The 21,638-nt window shown below is 43.4% G+C and overlaps 1 protein-coding gene across 19 annotated transcripts in view; it reads right to left on the bottom strand.

Annotated features, from left to right (window-relative positions):
* The window catches only part of LOC146060339 (protein 4.1-like), a 158,350-nt gene that overhangs the window by 93,697 nt on the left and 43,015 nt on the right, over positions 1–21,638 (bottom strand). For 3 of the 19 annotated variants that reach the window (XM_083173431.1, XM_083173438.1, XM_083173442.1), the window contains exon 1: positions 17,377–17,480. The exons of 5 other annotated variants lie outside the window; for them this stretch is intronic. In XM_083173431.1, coding sequence (XP_083029557.1) covers positions 17,377–17,384 — 8 coding nt within the window. In that variant the 5' untranslated portion in view covers positions 17,385–17,480. Of the gene's footprint in view, positions 1–17,376; positions 17,488–21,638 lie in introns of those variants that run through there. 11 more of the 19 variants (XM_083173436.1, XM_083173441.1, XM_083173440.1 and 8 more) reach the window with 6 other exon arrangements.

Below are 21,638 nucleotides of genomic sequence, written 5' to 3'. Positions count from 1 at the left end.
TTTACATTTCCTTGATTCCTGCATGGTAGTTATCATTAAAGGGTTCATTACGGTGTCAGCAGAATAGTAGATAGGAAAGAAAGATACTACACCAAGAGAGTATAAGGTTATCGCCTCTCTTCCTCCAGTGTCTTCCGACTCTTCCCCAATATAACCAACAAAATATAGAGGTGAAACATAGTGCATAATAATAATAATAATAATAATAATAATAAAATAACAACAGAAGTTGGTTGCCAGGGAGGGAATAAACAAAGAATAAAGCCACAACTTGGTTTAAAAAGAGTAAAGTCCTAAAGAGGGCCATGAACAGGAGATAATCTTACTTTAATGTATTTGTTTGCAAGGATGAACGAGACTGAAATCCCAAGTATGTGAATCTGATATAAGCTTATTAAAATTGCCACTTTTATAATAAATAAAATATATTTCATACAAAAGTATTCATTAGGATGAATTGTATTTTTTTTTTCACTCCCTTTTCTTAAAAATTGTATTTCAATGGAATTTAAAAAAAGCTCTGACACTATTTACCTTGACATGAAATTTTAATAAAAATGTGTGGTCTTAACCTCCACCATCTGTGGAGAGATCAATCCTGCTACCATGCAGAGTTCTTCTGTTGTGTCTAGCAGAGGAACCTCCAAGATGATCACGCTAGATAACATATTTGAAGACTTTTCAGTGGTGCCAACTATGCATTCCCTTCTGGAGTATGTAAGACTGCACATACATATTTATAGTATTTGTCTGGAATTCAATATCCCTCACTGATATCAACTCACTGCTAGTTCTTTGTTAAAGTCCAGTAGTTAGATTTATGAAAGCTTCTAAAAATGCATACCAATAGCAACCAGATTCTAGCTTTCAGTTCTATGCAGCAACACCACCACTTTCCAATGTTAGAAGCTTTAGTAAATCTACCCCTGGTCTCCAACAAATCCACCCTGTCCCCTCGCTGGCTGCTCTTCCGATCCTTTCACCCACAGACCTTCGGACCTAGTGTTTGTGGCATATAGAAGGACAGAGAGCCAATTATATAACGGTGCATGGTTTGAGCCAATAACCTCTACCAGTGACAATAATTTAAGCGTTTTCTGTGCTGCTTCACAGACATACTCTGGTATGTGTTCTATAGATCTTAAAAAGTACTGTACTACTCATGCTATTTTTATGGCTTTCTATTACGCTCTTCTATAGGGGCAATTCAAATTTTTAAATTTTTCAATTGTTGCTATGATCAGGCATCTATTGCTCTATAAGGGCCCAAAATGTCAGGGCCAAAATGTCAGGGCTTTCAAGATAGTTCTGTCCCAGTGATAGCTCTCCATAGCATTATTATGGTATTTTTCAGGAAAAAAATGACCATGAGCCATGCTTGTGCCACCAGCACCCCTCTCTCTCTGTAGTGATGACCCCCCCCCACACACACTGCTGATCATACTTATTTATCCCAGGGATTGCTGATCGGAGCTTCTGGCTGCTGGCCATCAGGGCTCCCCTGCTGCTGTGACCTCCGATGCTGTAAAGTGAACTGCTGCTTTGCAGCATCACTTTATTGCACTGGGGGTCATAGGAGCAGCAGGGAACACTGATGACCGACATTCCTCACCAGAGCAACATTCACCAGTCCCTGGGTAGGAGAGTAGAATTTACATAGTGATCAGCTTGTGTGTCCATCAGGCACACAAGCCGGCCTCACTGACCCACTGCCTGCACTGCTTTTTCTGCCTCGGTCAGAATTTGTAGTGAATTTTTCACGGAAACTACTCCTTTTAAAGACATTCACCTAATATTTACTATTAATGCGAAAAGGGTGTAAAAACACCCTTGTTTGCATTATTTCAGTAAAAAAAAATGTAAAAATGAAATAGAGTCGGTTTCGGTACTTGTTTCATAGCAGGGCACACAGTACACTGTAAGCGTACAGGGCTATTCTCCGTAGCAAAATCACATTGCATCTCATGGGCCATTATAGTGCCATGCAATGCGATGCGATTTTTTAATGTCATTTATTCACTGCTCTGTTGGCCCTAGGGGATTGCATTGCACCTCCCGAAAAATTGCATGAGATTTTATAGGGTGCCTTGCCATGCTATTAGCTATACACTTGTATGACATGCAATGAGGTTTCACTGACCGCCCCACTATGCACGCCACCCCAAAGCGTGGCGAGCGCAGCGAGCCCCTTCCTCCTGACCTTTTCATGCCCCCACTATCCACGAGGGGACGCGGATTACTTTACATGTATTCCGCGTCCCCTCGCAGGGCTCGCCACACTATATAAAATCAAGTCCACGCCGACGTGGATAGTGGGGGTATGAAAAGGTCGGGAGGGCGCGTTCCACCGGAGCTCGCCACGCTTTGGGGTGGTGTGGATAGTAGGGGGGTCAGTGAAACCTCATTGTATGTCATACAAGTGTATAGCTAGTTGCATAGCATCGCAGTCTATAAAATCTCATGCAATTTTTCGGGAGGTGCAATGCAATGCAATCCCCTAGGGCCAACAGAGCAGTGAATAAATGACATTAAAAAAATTGCATCGCATTGCATGCCACTATAATGGCCCATGAGATGCAATGCAATGCGATTTTGCTACGGTAGCGTACGTAAGAAAACTGGGCCCCTGCTAGGAAACAAGTACCTACATTTCTTAAGAATGCTACAAGAAGAAATGTCAGCCCAGCAGATAACGGGCATCTAAACGGAGCAAAAATTGAATTGCTCCATTTTTCACCCCTTTTGGTATCCATTGGGAAAAACAACTGAATAACCCCTATGATTTCTATCTGCATGCTTCCATGGTAGACAATTCTCAGTACCCTGAAATGACTGTGTTTAAGTCACTCAAGAATATTGTGTTACATGCCAGATAATTGCTGCCAATGTCAAGCCATGGCATTATAGAGGGAAAGTGCTAAAAACAAGTGTAATGGGCTACTAATCATAGCAATAAATATACTATATATAAATTCTTAATTGCAATATGTTGTTAAATAAGCAGACAAAAGAATACATAAACAAAATAAATAATTGAGACACAGATTTACAAATAACACAAATACCTATTTCTGGGAGAGAAGACGATACTTTAATCATTTAAAAAATGTTCATGTAGAAACATAAAATGTTAGAATTTTAACGATGTGTTCACCATCAAACCCTGAATATTTGTATTGCTGTTCTGTAAATACAGCAAAAAAAGGACAGCAAGACAGACTTCTAATGGGCCCTACACACATAGCGATGTGTGCAGGGTGACCTAGCTATGCTAGGTCGGGCCATACTGCTCCTCTGTCGCTCAGCACCCAGAGCTGACAGCCCACACACAGAGCGAGCTGTCAGCTCTGTGTGCTGTGCGTGTGGACAGCGCTAGTGTTCTCCGGTGGGAGAACCCTGCCGATGCCGATATTGATGGACACTGCTCATCAATCTCGGCCAGCAACGGAGCCGACCGGGGACGCGCTTTGCTGTCGCTATAGCCCCTACACACACACACCGATGTGAGGGCATTTTCTAAGTGACTTTGCCGAACTAAGCAAACTCGCTTAGAAGATGCCTTAATATAGGCATGTGTGTAGGCCCTATAAAATGTTGGGAAATTAAATCTGAATTACGTTTGGTTTAACGTCAAGTTTAGGAAGAAAGCCATTGTACGTCTGAGAGAATTTACCCCCAGGAAAAGTTTCAACACTAGAAACCAATGGAATAATAATAATAATAGTTAAAAAGATCCATTGCTAGCTTTTTATCTGTTACATACAATTATCCCCCCAAAAAAACCTACTCTGAAAACTATTCAAAAAAGGAAAGGTGATCCGCACCATGCATTTCAAATGCATGAAATTTATACAGAACGTGTATTTCAATTGTATGAATGTGCTAAAAATAGCAGCTAGACAGAAGCAAATCTTGGCTGCTTTCTACATTATTCATGAGCTTACATACATTCAATGCTAGCAGTGACTTGCTGCAACAGCCATGGTAGGAATGAAAACAACCTGCTACAATGAGCAAATATTTAGGGAAAAATGTAATGAAGGCATCTGTCACTCAGCTTAAATTAAAGCACACAAAAGACTATTAGGTTACACTTAAGTTACCCACTTCTGCATTTTTCACATGATTTTCAAGTAATGTAAATTACAGTGAAATACCACTTTCAAACCACACCTAAATCCCAGGTTGTGGTCCACCTGGGGCAAGGTGCGGTGTGAAACCACCACACTGAATATCCCGGTCAACCCTGTCTATAATGGGCAAACCGGGTTTAGGGCCTGACTATGACCTGCTTTCTGAGCTGAAAGTGATTGAAGCCCAGTGAGCAGGTAGCCGTCGCGACACCGAACACACCTGCCCCCCGCAGCCGTGCACAATCAGGAAAATCAGCCTCCATCGAAGGATTTTCCCGTTCGCAGTGCTGAGTAAGCCAGGACTCACACGGCGCTGCAAAGCCTGTGGGGAGGTCATCAGCGGCCCGACCGACAGTCGGTGAACACCAAATGAGCCAGCGACGCGCCCCCAAATAAGCGAAGGATAGCTATTGCTCACTGCCTTTGGGCGGACGGCTTGCGCATGCGTAATTCTATAATTACTGTATATACTATAATCGGACAAACTGCATCTCTTGTATGCACACTGTATACCATGCATGGGCTGCACATTAGCAGCCCGTTCGAACAGGTCTAAATCGACCCCCCTAGCGGGAATGGGTCGGGCCTGGGATCAAAATCCTGGATCTGACCCGGGATTGTGATAGAGCGGTTACAGGTCACACTGCGCAACCACACAGTGTTCCCACGCAGTCACATCTTCCCGCACTCAGTTACCAGCTTCCTCCCCCGCTCAGTGCTACACGGGAGAAAAGGGATCAAATGCGCATGTGCATTTCGATCCCATAATCCCGGGATTGGAGCCTCCAATCCCGGGATTGGCATCCCTACTCACCACAGTGCTGCTATTATGGAATGTTTTGACAGGGCATACTGGGATGTACAAAACCACAACAGCCAGAGAATATCCTTGTTTAGTCTATAAAATGGTCACCTCATGTATACGTATGCCTGTACCACTAGGGTATGTAATGACCTCCATTAGTACAGCTGGAATAGGAGTCACAGTTTATTAACTTAGTCATCAATTGAGACATGAAAACAGGACACTGAGCAATATATTGCTCCGTGTGTACAGGGCTTTACTGCTAGTGATGAAACTAAACAGTTCCAGAAGTAAAGAAATCTAATTAATTAGTCCTCCCAGGCTTTCTGCTGAAAGAAATGAGTGAGTGTTTCAGTGGTTCAATAGGTGAGTGTTCGGTTATAACTACATTTCCTTCAAGCTGCTTTATGTTGCTTCCTGTTTACTGAATATTATATTATTATTGTGTCTTTGATATGCAAGTCGTTCATCAACTCAGCACTGAAGCAAAAATTATTTGATTAAAATGGTACACTAATCCTATCTGGATTTTTCCACCAGTTTTTCCTTGGTATTTGTCTAATGTCAGAAAATTAATGTATTATTTTTGTTCTATAGATGGCATTGCACATAAACTAAATTTTGGAGAAAAAAAGGTACTTGTTTCCTATCTGGGCGCCCAGGTTTTCTACGTACGGCACCGTAATGAAATCGGATCGCATCGCATCGTACACATACACGATATTGAACGATGCGATGCGATCCGATTCGATTTCCCATAGGAAACAATGTGAAATGGCTCAATTTAGCCAAATTCTCATAGGAACAATAGTAAATGGGCCAAAAACACCCCTGAACATTGAAATGTCCCCCCAAAAGTAGTTTACGCCACCCCGCCATCAACGTGAACCCGAAGCGTGGCGAGCGCAGCGAGCCCGCGAGGGGCGGCGGTACGCGTCCTCCGACCTTTTCATGCCCTACTATCCACGTCGGCGTGGAGTGAGAATAGAATAGTGTGGCGAGCGCAGCGAGCCACCGAGCCCGAAGCGTGGCGAGCGCAGCGAGCCCCGCGAGGGGACGCGGATACCTTCACAGTTATACGCGTCCCCTCGCGGGCGACGCGGACACCTGGGAAGCCCGCGAAGCGACGCGTTTACCTGTGAAGGTATCCGCGTCCCCTCGCCACGCTTCGGGCTCGGTGGCTCACTGCGCTCGCCACACTATTCTATTCTCACTCCACGCCGACGTGGATAGTAGGGCATGAAAAGGTCGGAGGACGCGTACCGCCGCCCCTCGCGGGCTCGCCACGCTTCGGGTTCACGTTGATGGCGGGGTGGCGTCAACTACTTTTGGGGGGACATTTCAATGTTCAGGGGTGTTTTTGTCCCATTTACTATTGTTCCTATGATAATTTGGCTAAATTGAGCCATTTAACATTGTTTCCTATGGGAAATCGAATCGGATCGCATCGCATCGCATCGTTCAATATCGTGTATGTGTACGATGCGATCCGATTTCTCTACGGAGAATAGCATGGTGCGCAATTAACTTAGTGGGCGCCCAGATAGGAAACAAGTACCGAAAAAAAAAAGAAATACCCAATTGTTTCAGTTCTATCTGAAACACTAGAAAACCCTCTGTATTTAAGGGATAAATGTTTTCTATGCGGTGTTCAAGTACAACTGATTGCCATAGGAGTCACAGCATCTCCAACTGGAGCAATAGGTAATCCATCATTAGTAAACACTCAAGAAGGTAAATGCAATCTAAAGCCCCATATACACTAGCTGATGAGTTACATGAACGATATTGCAAACTTTATAGCACATACACACTGAACAATATCGTTCAGTGATGTCATCCCCACTGTCTCTGTTCTGACACTGGTGCCCCTTCTGCTAGCATGCATAGTTATCGATATGAATGATAACTATGTATTGTCTACTGTGTATGGGTCTTTAGGGGTATATTTACATGCATAAGTGCTAGATTTTAGAAGTGGAGTGGATGTTCACAGCAACCAATCAGATTATACTTATCATTATCTAGCACCTACTAGAAGATAATATCTAGATCAGGGGTAGCCAACTCCAGTCCTCGAGAGCTACCAACAGTTAATGTTTTCCAGATGTCCTCACAGAGGCCCTTATTCTGATTGGTGCGGCCGGATCCGAATATGCGGCCAGCACAGTGCGTCCTAAACCCCGCCTTCCATACGGATCGCCAACTCCGTCCGTACACGGTAAGAAGCTGTCCGAACGGACCGCACGTGTATTTCTCATGAATACACCTCCTCCATCTCAGGGAACCTCCCCCATCATTCGATGGTCGCAGACCATCGAATGCAGGACCGTGTGGCCAGGCAGCTCCCGCAACCTCAGACCACACAGGAATTTCTCCGTGCAAAAGCAGGGATCTGGGCGGGCAGCTGACATCCGGCAATGTCATATGTCCGCCCCCTACACGTGCGTCACGGCCGCATTACCATATGTACGCCCAGCGTTTGCATGGGAACGCCCATGAAACGCGGGGTGTAAACATATGGTAATGAGCCCAAACAGCCCTTCACACCCCTCTCCACCCCCTGTTCGTAGTGTACACATTTCATGCGGAATGTGGCCGTGCGTCCGGCTCGCACATGCGCAGAGACGCCTCTGCACATGCGCAGACACAAAACATCGGCGGCACGAACGCACGCGGATATTACCGCACCAACCAGAATAAGGGCCAGAATCACAAGTGAAGTAATTAGCTCCACCTGTGGATCTTTAAAAAAATTTCAGCTAGTAATGAGTGCACCTGTGCAGCAGCTAGGTTGTCTGGAAAATGTGAACTGTTGTTAGCTCTCGAGGACCGGAGTTGGCTACCACTGATCTAGAGTCTCATTAGGTAGCTATAGGCAACATCTAAACTGCAGTGTAGTATAAATACTCCCTGTGCTTGTTTACCATGTTAACTACTATAGCAAAACACTATTGCAGGTATTCAGTACTTTAATTCCCCTTGTGCAGCGAATCCTGTTTTGGATTCGCTGCACAATCGCCGGGTTCCGGAGGGCTGCAGAATTCGCTGCCAGCCCTCCCTCACCCCCTATTCAACGCCTCAGGGGCTTGCTGCCCCTGGCGGCGATCCCCCCCCCCCCCCCCGGCGAATGCCACAGGGAGCCGGAGGACGGCTGCAGGCAGGGAGATGGAAGCCTCCCTGCCTGCGCCGGACACTGTGGAGGTGAAGGAGGGCTGTCGGGGACACAGGGAGAGCCCCCCAGAGTTGGCAGGGGGCTGTGTTAGGGAGCCGCTACACACTGGTCCCGATCGTGCATATGTAATGATCGGGACCAGTGTGCAGTGAATATATGAATATTAATGAGCGGCTCCCGGAACAGCCCCCTGCTGGTGAATGTGTAAAAAAATATATATATTGTTTAAAAAAAAAAAAATAATATATTTTTTTTAAATATATTCATGTGCTGCAAGGACATGAATAAAAATAGCATGCCCCTTCACAGAAAAAAAATTCTGATTTTTTTTTACACCAAAATAAAAATAAAAAACGCTTTATTTTCAAAGATCACATTCCAGTTCACCTAAAAAAGATGACGAATGTAAAATGGAGAATCCTGGCGAAAATCACTGGAGAAAGCAGTTCTCCACCTCAGCATTGAATACACTTTTGGCAAATTCCACTGAAAACCCCATTGAATACCACCGGCAAATCGTGGTGAATCACAAACGGCGAATCGCCAGACATTCGCTCTTCATTTGCAGCGAATTGTGTCCATTGAATAGGGCAAATTGTTTTTTCTGTGAGAAAATTAGCCAGAAAACAGATGAATTGCCAGATTCGCGGAAAAAAATGGCGAATCAGAGGCATTGAATACTGGCCTATATAGGAAAACTACATTTCCTCTACTTTACAGCACTAGCTTCATGCATTACTCAATCTATAGCAAAATCTAGTCACTCATCTGAAGCTATATTGACCATCAATTGTAATTACCAATTATTCCAATTTCTTAAAATACACCAATGCAGTCACTCCAACGGGCAATTTCCATGGGTATTTTAGAACAGGACAGGCTCTGTGTGCAATCTCCATGCTGCCTCAAAGAAACTGCGCTGGCATATGCTATAAAGCCTCTGGCATTGTGCCAGTCTACAGAACATGCACAATATCTCTTGGAAAAAAAATGTTAAATACTGCAACCGTAAGCAATAAAACTGAACAAAAAGATACAGTAGAGGCCATGGAATACGGTCATTGGGTCTACAGCATGTTGGTCGACACCGTTAGGTCGACATGGGGATAGGTGGACAGGTCATTAGGCCGACAGTGTCTAGGTTGACAGAGGGTTTTGGGAGTGGTGGGAGAATAAAACAGTGTGCCGGGTGCAGCAAGCCTGAAGCATTGCAAGCGATACGAAGGGATGCGGTGCACTGGAAACTGTGTCTATGTCGACATTCGGGCCAAAAAAAGTGAAAACCCCCATGTTGGCATTTTGACTGTAGACCTAATGCTTGTGTCGACTTATTGGCCTGTCGACCTAATGCTTGTCGACCATCATGCTGTAGATCAAACGATCCCAACCCGAGGCCATTGATCCTTATCATACATCTACCAAGCTACTGGCAATAAAGGTTACTGTAGCCAAAATAGAAGAATTGTTTGATTATTTTTAACATGTGAATGAAAAGCAAAAACAGAAGATCAGTATAGGCTAGCTGAAACCTCCATAAGATTGTCAATGCATCTACTCCTTCTATACGTGTCATTATATAATTGTTCTTCTATGTGTTGAAGGAAGAACATGGGAAATTTCGAAATTTAGTTTATTTATTTATTAAGTTTCTTATATAGCGCAGCATATTCCGTTGCGCTTTACAAAGGAGACAGTGATACAACAAACAGGGTATTTACAGACAGTCAAAATGTAGGAGGGCCCTGCTCGCAAGCTTACAATATATAGGGAAATAGGCATTGATACATAAGGATAGATACTGTATTATTTATTGCATTGATTCTACAAGAATGCAAGGTTCTGTGACTGGTTCTGGAATTTGATAAGCTTGCCTGAAGAGATGAGTTTTTAGGGAACGCTTATAGGTTTGGAGACTGGTAACTTTGGGCAATAAGTAACCGAAAACAGGTTGCAGGCTATCGGATTGTAGTAACTGTTGTTGACAATATCTTCAGGAATAGTGTTCCCGCTAGGCTGTTTTAGCGGGGCGCTGCGCCCTGCCCGATTTTGAAAGGGCAGAATGCGCCCTGCCCCTCTAGCAGCGCCCCGCTAAAACAGCCTGCTGCCTGCCCGCCGGAGTGCACCGGTGGAGCCCAGCGCCACCATAGATTGCGGTGCACGTCGCTTTCCCGGCAGCTCGGGGACGTAGTTAGGGCCGGGCACGCCCCCTTCAGTGACGCGCGGCCCGGGCACTCCCCCTTCAGTGACGCGCCGGCCCGGGCACTCCCCCTTTAGTGACGTTGGCGTGCCCGGTCAGCCCCTCCAGCGCCCTGCCCCGTTTGGTTCCTAAAAGGAACACTAAGGAAGTAGACTAGTACCCTGAAATAACCTGTCTTTGGGTCAAATAATCAGTTACTTCAATCCGATAGCCTGCAACATGATAGGGGAAAGTGTTTTTGGGTTACTTATTGCCCAAAGTTACCAGTATTGCTAAAGTACCATCACAGCTGTTCTGGTGATTCCCTGGTGATTTAAGAAAGCCGCCACTGTCCTGTTTTCTGAGAATACTTTGCAAGGCTATGCAGGATCTCTTTAACTACTTTCCATACAGCTTTTATTCAAGGCCCATACACACTGGGCGACTTTGAGCTGAAAGCCGCCAAAAAATAGCAAGTTTGAGCGGCTTTCAGCTCAAAGCCACCAAGTGTGTATGCCAGGCGCTGCACGCTCCCGCATCATCGCCGGGAAAGTCGCTCATCTGCAGATGAGCGGCTTTAGGGAAGGCTTTGCATAGCAATGAGCTATGCAAAGCTGTCTGCCCCCTGTGCTGACTGCCTCCGGCAGGGGAAAAGCTGCTCAGTGTGTACGCACTGAGCGGCTTACCCCCCAGTGATGATAGCGATCATTGCTGTCCATACACATTGGGCATAATCGCCCAGTGTGTATGGACCATAACAGTAGATTTATGTAGAATTGATCTTTCCATGACCATGTACCTTACATTGTCTATGTCAGGATGTAAGCTCTCCAGCATGTTTCACTGGAATCGGTCATCAGTATTAGCTAAGAATGAATCAGTCTTTAACTGGAGTTTGTCACTAGGTGGGAAACCTTTGGGTAGTGCCTTACAATCTGAGAGATTCTGCAGGTTTAGTAACATCTACAATGGTGGGGGAAATTGTTCCCAACAGTTGAAGCACATAAGGTTGTTTGCTAATGGATCTGTACAGTATTTGCCAAGTACTGTATTTTATTTGCTTTTGCCGATATTGTCTGCCACTCTGTGCTGCTACTATACTTCTTGTTACTAGTTTTCCAAAATCTGTTTTCTATCTCAGTGCTCCCTGATCATATTCTAATTAATATTAGTAGGATAGTTGTTGTTACCATGTGGAATATCCTATATTTTTGTACTGAACATAAATGTGAGGCCACCCTGCTACTTTTTTTTTCACTGGTTGTACGCAAGTTGACTGAAAGGAAGCCAGCACTTGGGGGTGATAACGGAAAACGCAAGCGTGCCCAAGTGGTTTCAGGGATGGTGTGTAACCTCAGCTCCAGCTTTGACCAGCCTGTTTCTGTCGCACTGGCCGAGCACCCCCCCCCCCCCCCCCCCCACACTTGCTGCAGGCCAAAGCCGGCCCTAGCTAATTTGACGAGTAGGCAAGATTTTGGTTGGTGCCCCCAGTACAGGTGCCTATTTCCATCCCTGACCTATTGCTCCTTATTCACACTACATTACACTGTATTGCCCCCTATTTGCATTATACTAAACAGTATTTCCTTATTCAAACAGTATTTCTCCTTATTCAAACATAGAAGTGCCCTTTATACACATTATGCCACACAGTAGTGCATCTTACACATACAGATGTAGCGCCCTTGTCCTTGCTCGGTGCCAGCCAAAACACCCCCTCTGGCAAGCGCCGGTGGACAGGGACGCCATTAAACTGGGGCGCACGCGCGTCCCAGTCTCTCGGTGGCTGGGCGCCAGGACCCTGCGCGTTTCCACTTCAGGGAGACGGGTAAGGCTAGGGGCGGTGCGTGGAGGTGGGGGGAAGCCTCAGAACGCGGTGGAGGGGACCCGGGGCGCTTGAATGCCCACCCCCTCCAAACATCTCCACTGCACTGCGAATGGATGTTTTGCTTCAACATCCATTCGCAGAATACCCAACGGAGATAAAATCATTTGATGGTTGCCGACCATCAAATTATTTCTACCCTGCTCGCAAATCTAAGTCAGCGATTGTCCCTGCTCGCCTCCATCCTGCCCCCCTTGTGCAAGCACCACAACAACTATGCGAGTCACAATGGCACCCACACAGAAACCCTGCACATGCTATTATGCGCATTGCTAAAACATCCGAATGAACTAGAATGAGGGCCATAATGCCACACATTAATGCTCCTAACACATTATAAAACACATTTGTAATGCCCTATTACTCATAATGCCACACAGTAATTCCGCTTACATATTAGTAATGTCCCTATACTCATAATGCAACTTATACATACAGTAGCTTTACTCACAAAGGCCCACAAGAGAAAGAGCTGCTCTGGCTGAGCATGCAAAGAAGCCCTCCTTCAGTTACTGCCCGTTGCTATCCCCACTGTCTCTGTTCCCCACACTGGTGCTCCCGCTGCTGCTGGCTCTGTTGTATGAGCTGCATGCCCCTGGGCATTCTAAAAACCATAGGCATTTGCCTAGTTTGCCTATGGTGGGCACTGCATAGCATGCCCAGTCCTAGAATCGCCCCTGTTCAGACTGCAGTGGGATACTTTCTCGGTCTGTACTTGCTAGGCACAGGTAGCAGCAGCATGGTCCTGTGCATATTCCTTCTGGGTCTGCAGGCAGGGTAACCAGGCTTCACAGCTGCTCTAAAGGCTGTAGGCAGGGATGTGCAGTCACTGATCCTAGTCCGCCATGTTCAGCCACTGTCAGATGCCACAAACTGGGAAACAGCTACAATATGTGAGAAGCTAGTGGCACCCCCAGCCCCAACTATCCCAGACTCTCTTTCATCTGCCTTACCTGTTTATAGAGGGGTTATAGACCTAAAAAACAAACCACGTTTGTTGATTTTGTATGCATATATAGATAGTTTTGTAAGAGATGAAGAGTTCCTCAATTTAAAAGTAATGGTGGTTAGCCAGAAAAGGGCACATGTGCTCCACTTTATGTTTATTTATTTACAGTCTCTTATATAGCGCAGCAGATTCCGTTGCGCTTTACAATTGTAGACAGTGATAAAACAAACTGGGTAACAACAGACAGACTTGGAGGTAAGAAGGCCCTGCTGCAAGCTTACAATCTATGGTACGTTTGGGATTGATATGAAATCCCGGCGTCCAAAATCCCGGCATCCAAAATCCCGACAAATCTCTGCGCTCGCCACGCAGCGGGTCCGATGCCTCGCTACGCTTGGCACACTAATTTATTCTCCCTCTATGGGCCGGGATTTGAACTGCATCCTGTACATTTACATCCTAGCTGCAATTCATTTCAATACACCATCTATGAACTTTGCATAGGATTGCCTTTTGCATCCCAGTTATACCCCTTTAACCATAATAGGAGATATACTTGAAATGCATAGGACTTTTTGGATCTCTTGTGTTTGTGTGCATTTGGTTTTACAACTATTTTTCTGTTGCTCTGAACATGTAGAAGAAAAGCGAGTGCTAAAATTTGACAGCCTGTCTCTATCATACAGCTAGTAACACCACAACCTTTGTAATAAATATCTGCCTCCACCCAGCTAATTCATATTGCCACCCAGCTATAAAAAATTTTTTTTTGTGAAGAACACATTTTTAATTGCAAATTTGTACTTGTTAATAAGAAGTCCACAACTAAATAATTTGCACCATCATCAGCTTGTTTTTTTCCTTTACAAGTTCTTCTCCATCTAAAAATTGTGGCATGAAATCTGATCAAAAGATTTTCATTAACATTAAACCATGTTTGATCTTAATGCAGAGCTGGACAAAACCTTGTTGCCATGGTGACAAAAAAATGCTTCTTAATGACCAGAGAGTCCCCATTTTCTGCATGCTCCACCTGTACTCCTGCATTGGAGGGTGTAATAATGTATTTATATAGAAACCACCGGCTGTTGTGTCGCTTTGTGGGGACAAAGGCCAGTATAATCAGGACACAGGCTGGTGTATTCATTTGTTTGAGGGTATCAGCTGGTGCAGTCATTGGTGCAAGTAAAAATGAGTTATGTCTTGAGATGATGCTTGAATAGTGCCTTGTATGTTGTTCGGTATGAGATATTCTACTGCTGGAGCAGAAAAAAATATAAAAATATAAATATTCCTGGCAATCTGTTGCTGGTCATTATTAGGTGTAGTATTGTAAATGTGACTCTCACATTTTTAATTACAAAACTGTTGTTTTCTAGCATAGGTGTTGACTCAATTCTCAGCACTGTGAATAGTGCTGGTAGGGAGCTCCCGCGAAGTCAGAAAATGCCGGCCTCACGTGTGTTTCGTCACAAGAACTGGCATTTTCTGCCTTTAAGCGCCTCCCGCAATGCGGTTTACACCTAGATTTGTCAGATTTCTGCTAACACCCCAGCTTCCACTAGTCGAAGTTAGCAGCGCACTGATTAGAACAGCTCCGAGAGCTCCCTCCCAACACTAATCACTGCGCACTTTATTGAATCAACCCCATCGAATTAACACAGAATAGTTACCATTGTACTTTTCAGAGAATCACACACAGAAAGTATTAAGCATTAGAGTTAAGCATTAGCTCTAGGCATACCACTGGCATTCAGGAGTCACAGCCCTGTGCTAGTAGTCACAGTTTAAAAAAAAAAGTTCAAAATTACATTTTTTATTGCTTTTTATTAAATATTTCACCATTTTTTTTAAAGCATCTCAAAGTACCTCAAAGCATCTTTTTCCTTGTTTTGCATCTTTTTTTTCTTAGTATATAAAATGATAAAAAAAAATAACAGGATCGATTAAATTCAGTACTCCGTGAATAGCGGCTCCCAGAGCTGTTCAATTCAGAGAATGCTATTCTTAGATGAGAGAATGGGCATTTGCTTACATTCACCCACATTCTGTTTGCACTGTATTAAGGCACAAAACAACATTGTGGACCTAGTTTAGTTGGATTTCTGTGTGCAAGCAGAAATCATATAGTTTGACTTTAGAGCTTGCTGCACTGTATAGCTCCAGGAGCTCCTTCCTGGCACCAATCACTGCCCACTGAATTAAATCAACCCAAAGTTTGCATTTTTTAATTTTTCACCTAAAAAAAAAAAATGTTCCTTTTAACACTGATTAGAAATCTCCAATAATTTTCCTTTTATGACCACTAACAGCCACTAGTATGATTCTACAAATAAAAAAATTGTCAGTGTTAGGAGTCCAGGAAGCTCACCCCACCTATGAATGCCCTTTTTGCACATGGTATATGGCTAACAATTTGCAAACCCCACTGCGTAAATAGGCATTTTGCATAGAAATGGAGTATTCTCAGGAGAGCACATTAGTGCTCATGTGTGTTTCATGAAACATATAAAACTCTCACTAGCCATTAACAATATACATCATACACACACATTACACATGTTTTTAAACAATATCTCTCAGAAAGGCTCTTCTGAGTGATATCTTTAAAAAAAATCATGTATTGTGTTTATGGATGTGTAATGCAAGATAGATTGGGAAGCATACTGTATCAATCCAACACAGATTTTAGGGGCAGTATAGAAGCCAAAATTACAGATTAAATCAATGTGACTCATTATAATTTGCTACGAATAAGTATGCCCTGTTTAATTGCAGATTAAAGCGTTTATTGAAAATCCCTCCCCAAGAGAAAAAAAAGGCTATTTATGAAAGAGGAATACAGTAGGTTTTAAACCATGCACTATCCTTTAGACTTCCCAACCAAATTCTCTCAGCACTTAACCATTAATATAAAACTATTCTGCTTTCCATGCTAAACAGTCAGTTTGATGCGTCCAACATACCTTGCCCTAAAAGCTCAGACACTATTATGGGATTATGTAGTCTGGGCAAACAGTCTAGAGAAGTACAGTTTTTCTGCGGAGTAAAATTGTTCTGTTTAACAATCTGAAGGGAAAGAAAGACAGAAAGAAAACAAAAGTAAAAGTCTCTGATTGAAAACACCTCTTCAGATTGTTAAAAGGGGAGGAAAAGTAACCAATGTGCGATCAAAAAAAAAATCTTTGTTGTACATTCATATTTAACTAAAGCTCTAAACATGCACCCTTCCTGAAACTTACAGCTCAAGCTCAGAACCTTCTTTTCTTAACCCAGCCATAATTGTAAAACAGTGTAAGTTCATATTTCCCCCCGACTACAGATTATTTGAGAGCATATTCGTGTCCATCTGCCAGGCCGATTCTTCCACTGCTCTACATAAAAGATGCCATTTTCTCTTGATTGTGTCGATTCACAAAATAACCATCTGCCTAGTGGCAATAAGTCTCAAAGCTCTCATGTATGTCTGTCTCAGGTGCAGGATCTGTCTAAACGTTCAAGCATCTTATTATTAGACGTGCACTCCAGCTGCGAAAGGATGGGGGGGGGGGGGGGGGGAGACTTCTGTCCTAGGAAGACAAATGAGTGAGAATACAAAGGAGGGCTATATTAACTCTGCTAGACACCTACAGGAGGGTGAAGGATCATACTAGTTAGGAGTTATTACACTTAAAATACATACAATAAATGTTTCATTTTAAAATTAACAATATAAAAATTAGATGCAGGTTTCCACAAGTAGCATGGATAAACTGAAGCCTAGAACATCAAAGTCCAGCATTCAGTCCTCCTGTAAAACTGTATGGAAATGTTATTATATTGTATTTAAAACATTTATCCAAATCCGATAGAGGAGTATATAGTACAGAAACTCAGCTGTAAAGAAGCTATTAATATGAGCCTTGTCTTTTTATTTTTTTAAATAATGGGACGTTAAAAGCAAAAATCTCAACGGAAAAATAACAGCTCTCTTTCATAAGACAATCACTCTGGTAGCTAACCATCAGCAACTGCTGGCTGACTGTTAAGACAACTGCATGTCGACTCACATGAAAACTTGGGGGGGACATCTCAAAAGCATAATGAAATAAATGGGATATTAGGATAAAGCCTTTTCGGTCAATTTTTAATGATATGACAAGTTGATGGGTACAATATAGAGAATAACTATTAAACCACACAAGACCAATGCTTGAAATAGGACATTAATATAAAATGTCCTATTTGCAGGAGTGATTACAGGCTGTCCTTACCTCTTCATTCCAATGAGAATGATATCTCCTCTGGGATTGCAATGTTATGATGCGTAGAAAAGTGCTATCAGGCAATGAGAGACAGTACTAATCTTTGCTAATCCCACACCCAGAAAACAACACCAAGCCAGTCCCTCCCCGAACACAGCTCACCCACATTGCAAAAAGCCTTCCAAGCAAATCGTTTATCAAGTCACCTCCGGTACAGACACTTCCTTTTATTTCTCTGGTTTAGCACATTTTTTTACTTAGGTTACGTGCCCCAAGAAAGGAAGTAACAAACTGTTCAAAAGTAATATCTAAAAAAGAAGTTAAAGTAAATCATATATATTATTTCTAGAAGGTGATCTTTGGTGGCTATCCCTGTTTCTCACTTATACGTAGCCAAAATTGACGAATGAGGTATTATTTTAAAGATTAAAGTTCTTCGCTTCTAATGAATTGTTCATTTACAATTGCACACTGTATTGAATGTTTAAAAATCAAAAGTAAAATTTGACTTTGCCGCAGTAAGCTACGCACCTCCACTTTCCCGCTGCCCCGGATACGCTCAGTATATGAAAAACATGGATTCCACGCGCTAATAACACAATGACGTACAGTACCAGTGCTGCTACCAGACTGTGCAGTCTCTCTCTCCCCCCCCCCCCCCCCCCCCCCCACACACACACCTGACATCTAAAACAGAGCCCACTCAGCTACTTAAGGTGCCCATACACTAGTAAGATTTATCTTCAGATCTGGCTGGTTGGAATAAAAACATGGTTATGGATGAGTGACAGTTTGTCAGTTTTCCAGCATTTCTAAGCAAATGGTCAATTATAATTTGCTCGCATGTATTTGTTCCATCCAGCCAGATCTGAAGATAAATCTGCGTGTGTATGGCCACCTTTAAACCTCTTGCAGCTCAGCCTCACTGCAGGACACGCGCATGCGACACAAGGCTCCGGTTGGATGCTGGTCGCTGACACCGCCACCCTTTCAGCAGCAGAGCCCCTGTGCAGCTGCAGTAGGACGAGCGCACGCAGACCTTAGTGCAAACTGGAGAACCAGCCACCCGTGCCACATCCCTACTTCCAAAGCCACAGCTGGGGACTAAGGCTGGTATTCAATCCCGGGTCCCAACTGTCGGTACGTCCCAACAGTCGGGACCCTGCTGGGTTTTTTGTCCACTCGCCTGTTTATCGGCAGGCAGGATTCAATGTCCTGCCTGCCGATCTGCAAAAAGGGGGTTTGTCCGTGAAAACGGCTGTGATCTTGACAATCCACGCCTGTTTTTGTCAAAAACGGGCCCGACTGCTTTTAAAGTCGGTCCATTCTGAAGAGATGCCGCTTCAATGCTGTCGGGAAAGAAACCACTGAATAGTCGCCTGCCACTAATTCCCCACAAACGGCGGAAGGGGGTGGGGGGGTTATGAATGCCCCAATTTCACATAAAAACCGCTGCAAAATACAGTCCAATTTCACAAATAGATGGAATTAGTTTTCCATCTATTCAATCGTTTTTCCTTTTGAAAGAAGTGAATCTGCAAATCCACTTCTTTTTTCGAAGAAAGAGATGCAAATTCAAACATTGCGCCCGTTTTCGCTAATACAAATTCAGCTCAAAGAGCAAAGTCTGCAGCCGCAAATCCCAGCAGTTTCCCTGACCAAAACGGGCAGGATGGAATAGCGAAATCCCCTTATTTTTTCAAATCAGAAAGACGGAATACCCCCTAAATAGGGTTAATATTTAGGACTCAAATTTTTAAATCTGCAGGCATGTTTCAGTACATCTATAGCTGGGTACACACTATACAACACAAAACCGATACAAAGTTGCTTATAATTTCCCCGGAACTTCCAGACAAATGATATATTGCGTACATACGGAATGTGTTTACAAAAGATAATGTCAGTGGCCACATCCAGTAGTATGCAGTCCATCATACTGTATCATCACATTCAGTTGAATGTACAGTTGACGACTCGTGGGAGCACGATATAGTGCGTACACACTGGATGAAAAACATAGAAATTTTGCAATGACTAGTTATGATCTTTAATATGCTAGAGTATGCTCCCCATGCTAGAGTACAGGACTTTGCCTGTGCTGCACCCCTTCAGTGGAACGCACTCCCTTGCTCCATTAGACTCTCCCCGACCTTGCAAAGCTTCAAACGGGCACTGAAAACTCACCTATTCATCAAAGCATACCCTTCCACTGCATAAACCAGCTGGTTCACCGACCCCTTGCCTGTTTACATCCTGCTATCTAACCACCACCCACTCGCTTGCACCTCTTGTAATCTGTCTGTCTCCCCTTCCTACTAGATTGTAAGCTCCTCCGAGTAGGGCCCTCTTCCCTCCTGTTGTCAAAAGCCCACTTCTCTTCACATTTCACTCACAGCTCTCCTATACTCCAACACTCAGTGACCATCTTCGTTTGCATACTCATCTCCATCATTGGCCTCAAGCCTCTAGTTGTATGTTGATTGAGTCCTCACTACTTACATTTAAGCTGTAATGTGTATTGATCTGTGGCACTCTTTATTTGTACTGTATTTTTGTTATTTATTCAATGTTATGCCAAGCTTCGTCTCCCTGTATTGTTCCTTTGTACGGCGCTGTGAAACACTTGTGGCGCCTTATAAATAAAATTATAATAATAATAAAATATAATTTATAATCTTGTCTAGTGTCACCTTAAGTAAGCATATTTTTTCAAGACGGCTTAACAAAAAAAGATCTCAATAACTATCTTTAAACAAAACCTTAGTAGTTTTCTGGTATTATATATACTTGAAAAGCCACCCATATTGCAGACGTGACATAATGCATCATGGATGGATTTAAAAACCAAACAAAAAACAATGAAATTCTATTATTTCATATACACAGTGTCCACCTAACACAATGGGCAGTATTCAATGAGAATTTTCTCCTTGCATGGCGAGAGGTTTTTTTCTCTCGCCATGCACTCGCCGTGTTTTTACGGAGATTCTACATGTTTGGAGATTCTCCGTCACGGGTCTCTATACACTATTCAATGTCGCTGGGGCTCGTTGCCCCTCGCGGCGAATCTTAACCCCTGCAGCGGATGAGCGTCTGCTGCAGGGAGCCGTGGGACGGTGGCAGGCAGGGAGATTGAAGTCTCCCTGCCTGCCCCAGAACATATGTGGAGGGGAGGAGGGCTCCCCGGGACCCAGGCAGCACAGGCTGCCCCCCCCCCCCAGAGCCAGCAGGGGACCGGGTATATTCACTGATCCCGATCGTGCATATGTAATGATCGGGTGCAGTGAATATATGAATATCTAATGAGCGGCTCTCGGCTCCGGCCCCCTGCTGGCTGTTATGTGTAAAAAAAATAAAATAATTTAAATTAAATATATATTCATGTGCTATAAGCACATGAATAAAAATAGCATGCCCCTTCACAGAATAAAATTCCTGATTTTTTTAATCCAAAAAAAAAAATAATTATTTTAAAAGTTCACATTCCACTTCTCCATGAAAAGATGGAGAATTGCTACATGGAGAGACTCGGCGAAAATCACTTAGAAAGACGACGAAAATATCACATTGAATAGGGTGGTTCACTTTTTGAGACCAAAATTCTCCGTCCAATGTGAAAAAAAGCACAAATTCTCCATAAAACACGGAGAATTTTTCTCATTGAATACTGCCCAATGTGACAACGCTCACTTACAGACTTTGTCAAGTCAATCAATGACAAAGCATGCATGATTTTTAGATGTATACCAAAAGAAAAAAAAAAAAACAATCATGTGCACATGAATAGTGGTAGTTCAGACTATACACATAACATGTCAATAGACACTCTATATGTACAGTAAAGTTCAGCGAAATAGAAAGTTTGCCATCTTTCAAAACAGGAGGGGGGTTTACAGATCCTCATTGACAAGTAGTAAAGTTTTATAAATTTTAACTTGTGGCAAATCTATTTAAAAAATAAAATAAAAGATATCTCAAAAGTACAGCCCATGTTCCAGAAGCTAGTAAAACTACCTTTAGCAGCAATAACGTTGAACAACTAGTAAGCCCGCTCGAAGCAAATGCTTCGAAAGCTGTCTGCTACCTTGTTATTGCCTGTGTGTTTGAAGCAATTGTTAGACCTCTTCTTAAAAACCTAATTTAGATCCAGATTGCATGACCAACTACCGACCGGTATCAAACCTTTCTTTTCTAGGAAAAGTAATTGCAAAAGTACTTGCAAATCAACTGGAAACCCACCTGATAACTCATGATATGTATGATCCATT

Source organism: Crinia signifera, chromosome 2, assembly GCF_055691185.1.
Source record: "Crinia signifera chromosome 2, ASM5569118v1, whole genome shotgun sequence".
Classification (NCBI taxonomy): Eukaryota; Metazoa; Chordata; class Amphibia; order Anura; family Myobatrachidae; genus Crinia; species Crinia signifera.
This window is presented reverse-complemented; position numbering and strand designations above follow the sequence as displayed.